General features: G+C 38.5%; 1 protein-coding gene across 1 annotated transcript; it reads right to left on the bottom strand.

Moving 5' to 3' along the window:
- Window positions 1-6,839: 6,839 nt before the first annotated feature.
- Window positions 6,840-14,875, bottom strand: snrpb2 (small nuclear ribonucleoprotein polypeptide B2). Its single transcript, XM_007246639.3, has 7 exons — window positions 14,770-14,875; window positions 14,429-14,518; window positions 10,313-10,485; window positions 10,089-10,220; window positions 8,823-8,864; window positions 8,642-8,730; window positions 6,840-7,317 (listed from the first exon to the last, which is right to left on the bottom strand). Exons 2-7 carry the CDS (start codon window positions 14,490-14,492, stop codon window positions 7,158-7,160), a joined length of 660 nt encoding a protein of 219 aa, XP_007246701.2. The 5' UTR covers window positions 14,493-14,518; window positions 14,770-14,875; the 3' UTR covers window positions 6,840-7,157.
- Between the last annotated feature and the right edge of the window lie 70 nt (window positions 14,876-14,945).

Raw genomic sequence — 14,945 nt, forward strand, 5'->3', positions numbered from 1 at the left:
TTGGCATCATTCTCTCAATGAGCTTCAAGAGGTGGCCACCTGAAATGGTTTTCCAACAGTCTTGAAGGAAGGAGTTACCAGAGGTGTTTATTAGCACTTGTTGCCCCTTAGCCTTCTTCACTCTGTGAAGCTCCAGCTCACCCCAAACCATCTGGATCGGGTTCAGGTCTGGTGACTGTGGAGGGCAGGTCATTTTTGTTAAGTACATAAAACTCCACGTGTTCATTCATAGTTTTGATGCTTCAGTGAGAATCTACAATGTAAATAGTCATGAAAATAAAGAAAACGCATTGAATGAGAAGGTGTGTCCAAACTTTTGGCCTGTACTGTATGTTGTAACCAATGGGCCACCACTGCAACTTGAAGGATTTCCGCATAGCCCAACAGCAGTTGGCAACCTTCGCTTCCTGGAGCAATGGGCAGAATTCGACGTGGCGTCTGGGAAGCTTTGAGAGTGGGGGTTATGGTCCTTTCTCAGGGTATATAGACTGTATATACAGACTATAGACGGTATATAAGTATGGACAGGACGTCGCCTTTCACTCTCATTACGGCATTTTGAAGCCAAAATATGGCCGAAATGGAAGCTGCCATCTTGCGTGAGCTTGCGCAGTAGAGGCAAATTGGAGCCAGAACTGGTGCAGCAGAGGTGGGAGGCGGGGCCGTGTTACTGCCCAAACCCCGCCCTCCCCCTCAATCTATACTCTTTGCGTTTCACCGTCATTTTCACCATACAAGTTACTTAACTTAGATAACCTGAGTTGGCTAACCTAGTTAATTAGTTAGCTATAGCGTTAAGTACCTAACGCTAGGTTAAAAACCCTAACCTAGATACTAAAATTAGAGAGAAGAACAAAACATGAATACTAATGAACTGATGGAGAGAGATTATCCACTTACAGATTAAACTACAGAGAATGTTTCCCTGAGGGTCTGTTACAACAGATAACTGCTGAACAAACCATTACTTTCCTTTTAAAAATGTCATTTTATATTAGGCTAACAAATGAATTCTATGAAAAGTATAACTGTTTTTCATGTAATATCATGATGTTAATCATGTTATACATGTTACAATCAGATTTGGTAATCTAAAACACACAAAAAAAAAACATATTGGAAATAAATCATCAGATTGATCAAAATTCTAATATAAACTGCTCACTCAAATAAACATCTCAAAAAGTTAAAGTTATTATTATTATTATTTTGGACCAGCAATTTGAATTTTATTTAAAGCATATTTTTATTTTTTAGGTGCACCTAATTACATTATGTTATGAAAACATATTTATTTTGTAATTTCACTTAGTTTATGATTTGTCAGATAAAGTAGACTGCAATATTTGCTTCAGTAGACCTTATTTACATGTGGAAATCAGTGGCCTAGTTTCTGTTGATGGATTATCGCCAAAATTAGTCTTAATTTGACTGTTTTTCTACTCCAAACACGTAATTTCTAAATGCAATTCAAGCTCAGCGTCTGCAGAAATATAAATGCTGATCTGTGTGTGTGTGTGTTTTTGCGTCACCAAACCATCCTATTCCAGACTCAAGAAATCAAATCAATAGTGCATTAGGAACGCTCAGAATAGGGAAGGTTGCTTATTTATTAACCTGCCGCCACATGCCGAGATTCACGGCGACGAGGTCGTGCAGCGGCTCTGTGGTGCGACAGATCGCTCAGCCTTGAATTCGTTCCTGCGTGAAAGATTAATGTAGAGGGCGAAAGCAGAGGTGTCAACAAAAGTGGCCAATTCAGTAGTCCAGATGAGGTCGGCCTTGGCCTCCGGGCCAAACCATCTGTTCTCCAGGAAGACGGCCAAAAGACTGTTGACCCTGAAAAGCTGGAAGTGTGGATGTCTCCAGTGACCCTGATTAAGAGATCTCAAACAGAAAACTGCTTAGAAATCAGAGATTCGATTTGTCAGCCTGAAAGTGTTGAAAAAATGATGTTACTGGGTGGTAATGGGAATTTGCCTGTTGCCTCAGTGTCACTTTAGTGAAGGACAGAATAATCCACTGGTCCACTTCATTCATCTTTTATGAAGACGTCTGGAGGAGAACAGATTAGAAATACTGTAGATTTGGAGAGATTGATGAGCCATTTAAGCAATAGAACACGAGAGGGAGTGTGTTATCACGAATCGCCTTCAGGTGAACGCTGCGCATTTTTTGAGCATTTCTGCTTGTTTTGCTGGGTGGTGTTGGTTTTAGCTAGCCGGCTGGACTGTGGTTAGGTTAGCGTAGCTTGCTTTAGCATAACATTAACACAGCTTAGCCTAGCCTGTGCTAAGCTAACGCTGCTGCTGGTGCCGGTGGAGGTGATGATTCGAAGCTGTCCTGTGTGTATACGCCGTTACTCTGCAACGCGTCGGTGGAGTGATACAAGTTTAGTGTGAGAAGGCCGTGCTGTCATCACAAATACCATCCCGGCTAGAACACTTCTCAACCAATCAGATTGTGAGGTCGGAACTAACTGTTGTATAAAGTCAAATAATAGTTTTTCAAGGAACATGTGTGCATTTTTCAACAAGATAATTCAATATTTATTTAAGACTGTTCAGACAATGTTTTTTATTTGACCCATTTCTGACCTCTGTCTGAACAGTTTGAGCTTTGTAAGTGGCATGGATACACCACAGAGCAGTGCTTCACGTTAAGTTTCACTTTGATCCTAGTCAGAACCTCAATACCTATGAATGAGTTCAGACTCCAGATGAGATTTCCACCAAAATTTTGCCCTAGCCTTGCTGAAAATGATGAGTTGTTTAACCATGGTCAGGTTTTCCTTTGATACTGCAATCACAGTAGACGAGTTTGACCAATTCATTAGAAACACTTTGTGGCTGCACATATTACATTACATTCCAAAGGAATGAACTGTGGAAGAACACGGTACGGGTACTGCCTGACTTCAGTCATGATCTGTCCCCATTAGAGAATGTGTGGAAAATGTTTTTAATAATAATAAATTGTGGCAACAACGACCCAACAATGATTGTTTTTGGACTAAAAATGATTAAAAAATAATAAAATAATGTTTTTTTTCAAGTGTGGTAAGAAGAAATGTCATTTAAACATACTGAGGTGGAAAAAGCTTTACCATCCCAATCCATTATCCACATGCCAATCCAGAGTTTCTTCTGAAGTCACAACAACAATCCGTGCCCGAGCACGTTTCTGTCACTCGCGGCTTTGCAGTGTTGTGCCAAATTCAGCACCCCCGCCATGAAAAGCACCCTCTCTCGGGAGATAATCCGCTTTAACTTACTTAAAATATGAGCAAAAAGTCACGATTATCTTAGTCACGGTTACATACACAGCACATTAGTCAAATGAGCCATGCTTTGGGAAGTAACCATGCCCAGCCACGGCACGGATTGCCGGGAGTTTATACTTCTTTGCAGCATGTGACTTTGCTGAAAAATGTAAGTTGCTAGAAAAGATTCAGTATATGTTTCTCTAAGATCTTTTCTGCATTAATGCTTCCATCACAGACACACCCCATGCCATGACAGGTTGCTTTTAAATACTTCAGTAATTTTCAATGAGCCCGCACTGTTACAAACCGTAAGATGTATTTGTAGGAAGAAAAGGATAAATTAATGTTTTTTAAATGTTGTGAGAAAGAATGCCAACATTCTGAAGTGGCAAAAGCTTTACTGTCCCAACTTTTTTGGTAATAGGGATTTGCTTCTCAACAGATTTCCAGATTACATGGAAAACCTGCAAAACACATTTACATAGCAATCATTAATTACTTTTTTCGATGTTAAAGGGCCAGTCTGAAAGTGCTACATTGTTTCAGGAGGGTAATGGATATGAAGGATTTGTCTCTTATGTCAACATCAAGTTAACAACATTTAACCTTTATAGACCTGATTTATGATTCAGTGAGGGAAAAATATTTAAAAAAAATGCTATTTTCTGCCTGTGATGAACACAAACGAAGACTCTAATATTCTAATATAAATTCCATGTAAAAATTAAACCCAATGAACTAAATATTTAATTGTTTTTTTTTTTATGTCTATTGCATTGGAAGCCTGTGCCTTACATTTTATTTGATGTTACATTTTAATCTCAAAAAACACCCCTAATCATAATAAAAATGACATATAAATGACATTAAATTAGTAAAGAAAGAAAGAAAAAGAGCTCTTTCTTTGATGCCATAATGTCTGAGTTAAGTGTTAATTTGATTTCAGTACAGTGGGAGGGGCTAAGCTACAGTGTAATTGTCTTAAAAAAAAATTTTTTATTAGTTGGTTGATGGTCTAGTCAGATGAACAACATGTCTCAATTAGTGCTATGTGCAACAAATCATCTTTAAAAAAATGGGATGTCCAAAAATAGATTAGAATTCGATTTGGGGTCAATCTGAAAGTGTTTTCCCTTTATATATACTTATATATATACTTACTTACAAAATGACCCAAAAAAATTGGATGGTAATGGTAATGGGGATTTGCCTGTTTTGTCATCATAATGCTAACAACAGGAATTCTGGCACTTTATAGCCGAAAACAGATTAATAGACTAAAGAATCCTATAACAAACATTTAAGTCAAATCATTTTACTGGGGATATTAGTGTATAAATGTTGTCTGCAGTAAAGTATTTCTGTAGTCTGTTAGCATTTAGCTTAAAGCCTGTTCGCCCACAGAGAGCCTCTTCTAATGAGGTCTAGATGCTTACAAATGTGAAAAAAAAAGATTTGGGAATTCAATCGGTCAATCTGAAAAAGTACTACATAAAAAAAAAAAAAAAACACAATGTTACAGGTGCTAATGGGGATTTTCCTCTTTTCCTCAGTGGGAAATTATGGCACTTTATAGCTTTTCCCCAGATTAACTGGATAAACAGATATTTTATCTACACGATCTGTAGTGGGGATCTCAGCGTTTGATCAATGGATTTCTATTCAGTTTAGGGTCAGTCTGGAATAATACTGGAGCTTGTTAGCTTAGCTTAACACCTAATTTATTCTAGTGAGAACAGAAAACGGTCCAGTTCAGCCTCGGGGAGACCCTAAACATCAGTGAAGTGCAGTCTGCTGGATCCATCAGTCAGTATCGGTTACTCACACAGACATTTAGAGGATAAGTGGGATAACATTAATGTTCCTCACTGCAGGATCCATCAGATATGGGGTCTCCAGCTGTGATAATGAGCGTTGGGGAGTTGGCTGAGTGGGCGGGTTTGTTTAAGGGGGGGATGGGATTCTGGTTTAACCTGATAAAAAAAAAAAAAAAAAAATCGAGCAGAAAATCTGATCTGAAACAGCTGAAAGATCATGACTTTTGTGTCTGAAGTGCAGAGCTTAAATGGTTTGATAATATATGATTAGTATTGGGTAAAGTGGTTGCTATTGGGTCATTATGGTATCCCAAGTGGTTGCTGTGATGTTAAATAACTGCTTTGGTATCCTAGTTGGTTGCTATACTGTTGTTGCTGAATGGTGGCTCACATGAAGTTACTTACTGCCAACTGTGGCGTTTATAAGTGGTTGCTATGGTATCCTAGTGGGTTGGTATACTGTTGTTCAATGGTGGCATACAAAGTTACTATCTGGTTATTGTGGTGTTCATAAGTGGTTACCATGGTATTCTAGGCTTGGCTGCTAAACTGTTTTTGCTTTATGGTGGCTCACATGAAATTACTAACTGGATACAATGGCATTTATAATTGGTTGTTATGGTGTCCTAGGTGGTTGCTATATTTTTGATCAATGGTGGCTTACATGAAATTACTAACTGGCTATTGTGGCGTTCATAAGTGGTTGCTATAGTATCCTATTTGGTTGCTATACTGTTGTTGCTCAATTGTGGCTCACATGCAATTACTAATTGGTTACTTTGGCGTTCATAAGTGGTTGCTATTTTGTTTCTCAGTGGTGGCTAACATGAAATGAATAACTAGTTACAATGGCATTCAGAAATGGTCGCTAAGGTATCCTAGTTGTTTGCTATACTGTTGCTCAATGGTGGCTCACATGAAATTACTAACTGGTTACTGTGGCATTCATAAGTGGTTGCTATGGTATCATAGTTGATTGCTATACTGTTTTTGCTTAATCGTGGCTCAAATGAAATTACTAACTGCCAACTCTGGCGTTCATAAGTGGTTGCTATGGTATCCTAGTTGGTTGCTATACTGTTGCTGCTCAATGGTGGCCCACATGAAATTACTAACTGGTTACTGAGGCGTTCATAAGTGGTTGTTGGTTGCTATACTGTTGCTCAACGATGGCCTACAAGACGTTTCTAACTGGTTGCTATGGTATGGTGGTTGCTATGGTATTTTAGCTGGTTGTTATACTGTTGCTCAAGGGTGGCCCACATGAAGTTACTAACTGGATACTGTGGCGTTCATAAGTGGCTGCTATGGTATCCTAGTTGGTTGCTATACTGTTGCTCATTGATGGCCCACACGAATTTACTGATTGGTTATTGTGGTGCACCAGATTGTTACAATGGCATTGCTAAATGGCTGCTATGGTATTCTTGTTGATTGCTATACTGTTGTTGCCCAGTTGTGGCCTATAATAAGTTGCTAACTGGTTGCTGTGGTGTTGCTAAATAGCTGCTTTGGTATTAGTTGATTGACGTAATGTTGCTCAATGGTGGCTCACGTGAAGTTACTAACTGTTTGCTGTGGTGTTTATAAGTGTAAGTGGTTACTATTGTGTTGCTAAGTTGCTAGACTGATATTGCAGGGTGGTTGCTTTGGTATCCAGGGAGATTGCTATGATATCTGAAGTGACCCCTTTTCCTAGTTTGCTCCACACCAAAATACACACTTCTATAGTAATAGAGGATAAGGACACACAGAAATAATACAAAAATTATTTAATAATTCTAATACACAAAATAAAAACAACGTTTTCAGCCCTGTGTTCTCTCTCTTTTTACTGCCATAGCAACGTCTTAAAAAAACAAACAAAAAAAAAACACCAGACAGTCTGTACAGTCCTAGAAATCATCAACAAAACCAGATACGTTTCAGCAAACGAGAGCCAATATAGAGACGAGGACTTAAAAAAAAGGAAAGAGGACGGGGAGAAAAAAAAAAAGAAAAGAAAAAGTCAACCCTTCCACCAGGGTCAGGGATTCAGTTCGTCATAGAAGGTGTGTATTTGTGTGTGTATGAGGTCACTTCTTGGCATAGGTGATCTTCATGGCGCAGGTGGCCGTGATCCTGAAGCCCTGCAGTGCATCTTTAGCCACTCCTGCCTGAGACTCGCTCTCAAACTCTACAAATGCAATATCGTGTTTACCCGGAACCAGACGCACCTCCTTAAAGCCCGGGAACCTGCACAGAGAGAAGAAGAAGAACGGGTTATTTGATTTAGAAAAGGGTGTTGTCTTTTCTTTTTCTAAGGCTACGTTCAGACAGCAGATAAAAGTGGCCAAAATCCGATTTTCCTGACCAAAACCTATATTTATTTATAGCTCTTGAGGTTCTGACTTAGATTAAAGTGAAACTTAACATGAAGCACAGTTCTGTAGTGCCTTCATGCCACTTAAAAAGCTCAAACCGTTCAGACAGATGTCACATATGGGTCACATAAAAAAAAAAAGAAATCCGAATGCCGCAGAGCAGTGCTTCGCAATAAGTTTCATTTTAATCATAGTCAGAACCTCAAGAGCTTTCAATGAGTTCGGACTTCAGCTGCGATTCTCACCAAAAATAGTAAGCGTAAGGGTAGGAGTAAACACGAGGTAACCACATGGCCTCCATTCCACATGGTCGGGCATGTACTTGTAAACATGAGCACGTGTGGAAAGCTGTGCATCTCAGTCCAGCACAGTTTTTTAATCGCAGGTATTTCCAGTTACAGCTGAATTCACGCTTTTAATTCCAGAAAAACGCTCTTATTTACCTTTTAAAAAGCCATTTAAATGCCTGATTAAAGAGCTGATTACTGTTGTTTCTTTGTTTTCCTCGGGTTTTGAGAGCTCAACACTGACTCAGCTCTTGATCGGTTCAGATGAGAGACCCTGCATTGTTTAATATCGCGATATATAAATCACCAAAAAAAAAACAACATTTGCAATGTAAATTTTTTCTAAGGCGGCGCACTGTCGATTTCTGAGCAAATTGAAGAATAAAAAAAAAATAAAAAAAAATAAAATAAAAAACAGTAGGAGGGCCAGGAAGCACCAATGATTTGATTAAAATATCCATATTTTAGGCCACGTATCGTCTCAATACAATATTGATATATTGTTGCAGCCCTAATATATTAAGCACTAAATAGTACTGAATCTCACTCACAAGATAACACCTCACAGGGGAACAATTAATGATCGGATTTACATGCTGCCATCCCAAGACTTTCGAAATCAGTGATTAAACAAAGGAAACGCCCAATCGGAAGGATTTACACAGTGCGTGACTGCAACAGTCAAACAGATTAAATAACAACAGAGACATGAAAAGAAATGATTTACGACCCTTCCTGCGCGCAATCAATCAAACTCACTAAACTGCAATCAGACTGTATTAAAACCAGATGCCATCACTGATGCTGGACTGCTGAAACGGTTACATGGTCACGATCACCTAAACAAACAGGCCAGTGTGGGCCAGATTATAATAATAATAATATTATATCACAGCTGGTTAAACTCACTGGTTGAACAGCATAGATAACATCATCTCATTGGTCTCCTCTGGCAGGTTGTTCAGGAACAAAATGTAGTTGGGTGGATTATCTGGAACCTAAAACAAGACCAGAAAAGAGCTCAGAAAAGAGGGATGCATTGTATATTACACTTAAATTCAAGAGAAATTAAAGAATGAGAGGTATGTACCTGGACTGTAGCTGGTGGAGCTGGCTGTGTGTTGACGGCGTTCTGTAAGAGAAAAATTATCTTTATCAAGATCTTTCAGTAAAACACAAAAAAATACAATGTCTCGGACAAAACACACGGGTGTAACCTCGTAGTTAGTTAAACCACAGTGGGCTAAGCACTGCCACTATGATCATGAGATTGCTGGTTCGAATCCCGGTCATGCAGCTTGCCATCAGCTGCCAGAGCCCTGAGAGAGCACAACTGTATGAATGGGTCATTTTCTGTGCCTCGAGGAATCGTTTATTATATTTTAAAAACGCAGAGCCCAGTATTTCACACTGACTACTTTTATTTTGTCACAACACACTTACGTCACCCACACACAGGAAGAAGGAGGAGGAGGAGGTGGAGGTTTTTAGTTGAGAAGCGGGAATATGGAAGCATCGAGGCAAAAAGAGCAACGATGGCCAAGGACACTCAGAATTGAGTGGTGGAGCAGAGACAAGGTAAATAGGTAAAATAAGGTAAAATATAACATAAAAAATGAAATCAATTGGTCATTCATTATTAAGTGAAATATCTTGTTATCTGTTTGTGTATTTTTAATTGCCAATTAAAAATAACCAAGCCAATATATTTTGTCCGATTATTAGATTAGTCAAATAGATTTTTCATTAGAGTACTCGATTACTAAAATAATTAATAGCTGCAGCCCTACAACTGCTATTGCTCTCTCTGGGTGGGTACAGTAGATAGCGCTCTTTCCCCTCATCACTCCTAGGGTGATGTGGATCAGCAAAAGGCTGCGTCTGTGAGCCGATGTATCAGAACCAAGTCACTGCGCTTTCCTCTGAGCGTTAGTGCTGTGATGCTCCTTGGTAATGCTGCATCAGCATCAGTTTAAAAAGAGGTGGAGTCTGACTTCACATGTGACGGAGGAGGCATGTGCTAGTCTTCACCCTCTTTGTGTTGTGGCATCACTAGTGATGGAAGATATACAGCTAAGTAGCAGCTGAATGGGTGGGACATACATCCATGTCAAAGGCTGAAAAAACCTGAACAGACCTGCTAGATATCTAAAGGGACATGATAATTCTATTCCCCCCATTCACTAGCATTATATAAGTCTGTTGGGAGCATCGGCTAAAAATGCTGCATTTCAGAATCCCGGGGATGAATGGAGGTGGGATATTCAACAAAGGTTAGTATTAAATATCATGTTTAACTACAACCCAAGTCCATTTCAACGTCAGAGTTCTTCTTTGAAATCACGAATGGACTCACCTGTGGTTTCTTGGCAGCGTTGGCTGCCTGCTCCTGGGCCTTCTTCTTTTTTTCCTTCTTCTTCTCTTTGTCTCCGTATGTTCCTCTCATCTTAGCGACGACGTCAGAGTCTGTTTTGGCGTACTGGATTCGCTGCAAACGAATAGCACAACACAATTAGCATCTGGTGTTAGCCATTTACCCAACAGAAAAACACACACATAAACACAACCTGAAACACTGACCATGGGCTTGTTGTAGAAAGGGAAGCCCTGCAGCTGCCGCAGTGCATTCGTAGCTGCAGCAAGTTCTTTAAACACCACAAACGCCTGTCCTCTCATCTTCATCGTCTTCAGCGCTACTATTTCTATGATCTGTCCGAACTGGGAGAACAGGGCATATAAGGACCTCTTCAACTCTGAGGAGAAAAATACATTAAAGGTCAACAACAGAAATGCATTCATTTTAATCTTCTTTACCAGTTCAGCATCAATATGGAAACTGAACTTTGATATGTATCAGAGCTGGGCAATATAACAATATTATATTGTAGTGTTAGGGCTGGATGTAATGGTTCTTTACCCACTACAGTAGCAGAATCACTTAAACTTTAAATCACTTCATTTAAACACAGTAAAAGAACAATAAACACCAGTAGCTGTGCATATTGAGAGGATGACTGACGTCAGCTATACAGTGCCCTCCATAATTATTGGCACCCCTGGTTAAGATGTGTTCTTTAGCTTCTCATAAATTGAGTTTTGTTCAAAATAATAAAGGACCACGATGGGAAAAAAAAAGTAAAGTCCAACCTTTAACTCAAGTAAATTTTAAGGGGGAAATAAAATCCCTGACTAAGAAATAATTATTCTTCATAAAATCACCTGTTCCACAATTATTGGCACCCCTAACAATTCTTAGGAAATAAATTTAATAAAAGTATTTCTGTCACTTCTACAGTAGTTTACGAAGTTGATCAGAGTATGTAGGAACATTTAATTAGTAATTCACAACTTCCTGTTTCCCTGGGGTATAAATATGACGTGACACAGAGGCCATTTATCTTCAACATGGGAAAGACAAAGGAACATACCATTCAAGTGAGGCAGATGTGTGTTGACCTTCACAAGTCAGGCAATGGCTACAAGAAAATCGCTACTCGCCTACACCTGTCCATATCTACTGTCAGAGGAATTATTAAGAAGTTTAAAACAACTGGAACAGTGGTAAACAAGCCTGGACGAGGACGCAAGTTTATTTTGCCACCACGCACAGTGAGGAGGATGATAAGAGAAATAAAAAGTTCTCCAAAGCTCACTGTTACAGAATTGCAACAAATGGTAGCTTCTTGGGGTCACAAAGTCTCCAAAACAACCATCAGGCGCTATCTACATGCCAGCAAGCTGTTTGGGAGGCATGCACGGAAGAAACCATTTCTCACTCACAATCATAAACGCAAACGTTTGGAGTTTGCTAAGCGGTACTGGGACTTCAACTGGGACCGTGTGCTTTGGTCAGATGAAACAAAGATAGAGCTTTTTGGCAACAAATGCTCTAAGTGGGTCTGGCGTAACACAAGAGCTGAGTATGCAGAAAAGCACCTCATGCCCACTGTGAAATACGGCGGGGGATCAGTGATGCTGTGGGCCTGTTTCTCTTCTAAAGGCCCTGGGAACCTTGTTAGGGTGCATGGCATCATGAATGCTCTAAAATACCAGGACATTTTAAAACAAAATCTGGTGGCTTCTGCCCGAAAGCTGAAGATGGGTCGTCACTGGGTCTTTCAGCAAGATAATGACCCTAAACATGTGGCCAAATCTACACAGAAATGGTTCACCGCACACAGAATCAAGCTCCTCCCATGGCCATCTCAGTCCCCAGACCTCAACCCCATTGAAAACCTGTGGGGTGAGCTGAAGAGGAGAGTGCAGAGGAGAGGACCCAGGTCGTTGGATGATTTAGAGAGAATGTGCAAAGAGGAATGGTCAAAGATCCCTCTTTCTGTATTCTCCCATCTTGTGAAACATTACAGGAGAAGATTAGGTGCTGTTTTGTTGGCAAAAGGGGGTTGTACAAAGTATTAACATCAGGGGTGCTAATAATTGTGGCACACATGATTTGATGTTAAATAATTATTTCTTAATGTGGGATTTTTTTCCTACTGAATAAATTCACTTGAGTTAAAGGTTGTATTTTACTCTTTTTTCCCATCGTGGTCCTATATTATTTTGAACAAAACTCAATTTATGAGAAGCTAAAGAACACATCTTAACCAGGGGTGCCAATAATTATGGAGGGCACTGTATAAACAGTGCAAGAACGCAGGTATATAAATATGTATAATTTAGCAGTGCAAATTTGCAAATATGTAAATGTCAGACAATATCAATTTTATTTAAATTTAAAAAAATATTTTTTTTTATTACAGAGTGAAAAATATCCTGTTAAACAGGATTATATGTGAAGCAGTAAATTAACAAAAATCACTATACTGTTCACGAGAGTCCTTAAATAGAAAATGTATTTTATCTGCGTGTAAATATGATAAATCCTGTGTACTGTGAAAATGTCTGTAAAGTATTGTAAAAGAACATTTTTTACCATATCACTCATCTCTATCACCAAGGGTAGTAAACTGCTTATATCAATGTTGGAATTGTAGTGTATCGACCGAAACTAAGACATATATCGTGACATAGATTTTTGCCATATCATCCAACCCTAATTTCACAACTAAAATACAGTACCAGTCTAATGATTAAATACACGTTGTAGAAAGAGAAAGTGAAATTATGTAGTAAACAGAAAAAAATAAAAAATACATAAAAAAAAAAAAGATTTGCTTTGTTCTTCACATTAATCTCCTGATCTAAACCTGATTAACTGAGATGGTGATTTGAGGTGATTTAATTGGGATGAGCTGGAGCTTCACAGAATGAAGGAAAAGCCGCAGCTATTGTTCAGCACCTCCAGGAACTCCTTCCTTCAAGACGCTGAGAAAACTATTCCAGGTGACTCTACTTCAGATTGACTATTGACTACTGATAAACTGAGCCAATCACAACACTCACTTTCAGCTCCCCTAATACTGCCAAGCCAACCACAACTTCTGTTTGTTGCAGAGAAAATACATTTCTGAAATAACGTGAAATTCTTGCCAATCAAATAAAGGTGAAAGCCTTGTGTTGTTTATTTATTCCATTTTACTTATCTCTTTTTTTTATTTGTTCATAATAAGTGATTATATGTTCGAGTCATGTAAGTGTCAAGTCAAAAAAGAAATTGATTAAAAATGTATTAAGTAATTAATTTGAATAAAAATGTGTGCTCAGGTGCTTTGTGGGCATGGTCAAACTTTAAAACATTTCCTGGGTATTATACTGTGGTGTAGGGGTGTGCCATATCGTATCGTACACGATAATATCGTAAAACATTTTTAATATCGTGATTGATATTATACCCTAAAATATCGTGCCATATCACCCATCCCATTTCCCATTATATATCTGCTAGAGACAGATTATTTCTGTCCAGTATCATTTATTTTACTTAATTTTATTTAACCCTGGATATATGGAGATATTTGGAGTGCATTACTATTAGTATCATGACATTCTGGATCATTGACATAAGTTACAAATCTGATAAAATTCTTGTATTTTTTAATATCTTACTTAGGGGTGTACAGTATTATATTGTATGTAATAATAAAATATATGTTTTTATTTTCTTGCAGTGTATGGTGTATTTTAAAAAAATATTTTTTATTATTTATTTTAGGGCCATATTGCCCACCCCTACTGTAGTGTAGTCGCTGTTGAAAGTCACTTTGAGGATGATTTTAAGCGGCTTTTTCATCTTCTCCAGGTGGCAAGATGGTGCTACAAAATCAGTTTTCTGGGTCATGGAGGAATGGAGAAGGATCAGAGGGAAAAAGGAGTATTTTGGGGGGTTTCTGGAGACAACCAAAGTGTGCAGATCTGTCCTCAAAGCAAAATGTTGTTAATTAGAAGAATTTAAAGTATAAAACCGATTCTGGTTTGTTTAACACTTTTTTTTATTTACAGAATTATTCAGCATGTGTTCCTGAATAGCTTTAATATCGCCTTCAATATTCAATTTACACTGTAAAAAGTCATAAAGAGAAAGAAACCACACTGAATAAGAACCAAACTTTTGGCTGGTACTGTATTTTAGTACTTCTACTCAAGTTTTCCTGTTTTTAATGAAGTGATAATTAACCCTGGGTATCTCTACTGCAACTCAAGCAGTTACATTATTTATTAACTGGGTTCTTCATCCAACACAGTTTATTCAGAATTATTCAGAGAGAAAATAAAGCTCTTAAAACTGAGACTCACCCTCTTTCTTGATCTTGTCGTTGACATTGTTGATATAGATGGTGTGGTTGGGTCTTATATCCATCTTATTAAAGCTGAAGAAGGATTTTCCTGCAGAGAAATTAAAATAAATAAATCAGTAAAGTAGTCTAGTTGAGTAAACAGAGCAGAGCTGGGGTATAGAGCTACACAGGACACACAGGGCAGTTAGCTGTTAGCTTAGCTAGGCTAACTACCTAAATAAACAGCTAATTAAAGTAAATTAAACGCTACTCTGCTGTTTTAAGCGCTTGATAAATTAAATTAAATCGCTGTAATGTTTCTCGCTATGTTAAATAACAGTTTAACTGTAAATAACTCACAGTTTGGATGAATGTGCGCCGTTCAGTCAGTCCACACCGCTGTAACTTACCGCCGGAAAGCGCTTCTCTTCTCTGCTCAAGTTTACGCCGAACGGCGTTAGTGTGGCGCCACCTGCTGATCCGGAGGAACGAGTAATTACCATAGACTGTATATAAGTATGGTGGTCTCTAAGGTC

This window comes from Astyanax mexicanus, chromosome 21 (genome assembly GCF_023375975.1).
Source record: "Astyanax mexicanus isolate ESR-SI-001 chromosome 21, AstMex3_surface, whole genome shotgun sequence".
Classification (NCBI taxonomy): Eukaryota; Metazoa; Chordata; class Actinopteri; order Characiformes; family Acestrorhamphidae; genus Astyanax; species Astyanax mexicanus.

Bases quoted from the DNA above. Each gene is read 5' to 3' on its own strand.
- snrpb2 (XM_007246639.3), bottom strand. From the start codon at position 14,492: ATGGATATAAGACCCAACCACACCATCTATATCAACAATGTCAACGAC. The intron at 8,865-10,088 runs GTGAGTCCATTC...TTTCTCTTACAG, and splicing joins ACGCTGCCAAGAAACCACAG to AACGCCGTCAACACACAGCC. The intron at 8,731-8,822 runs GTACATACCTCT...GTCTTGTTTTAG, and splicing joins CTCCACCAGCTACAGTCCAG to GTTCCAGATAATCCACCCAA.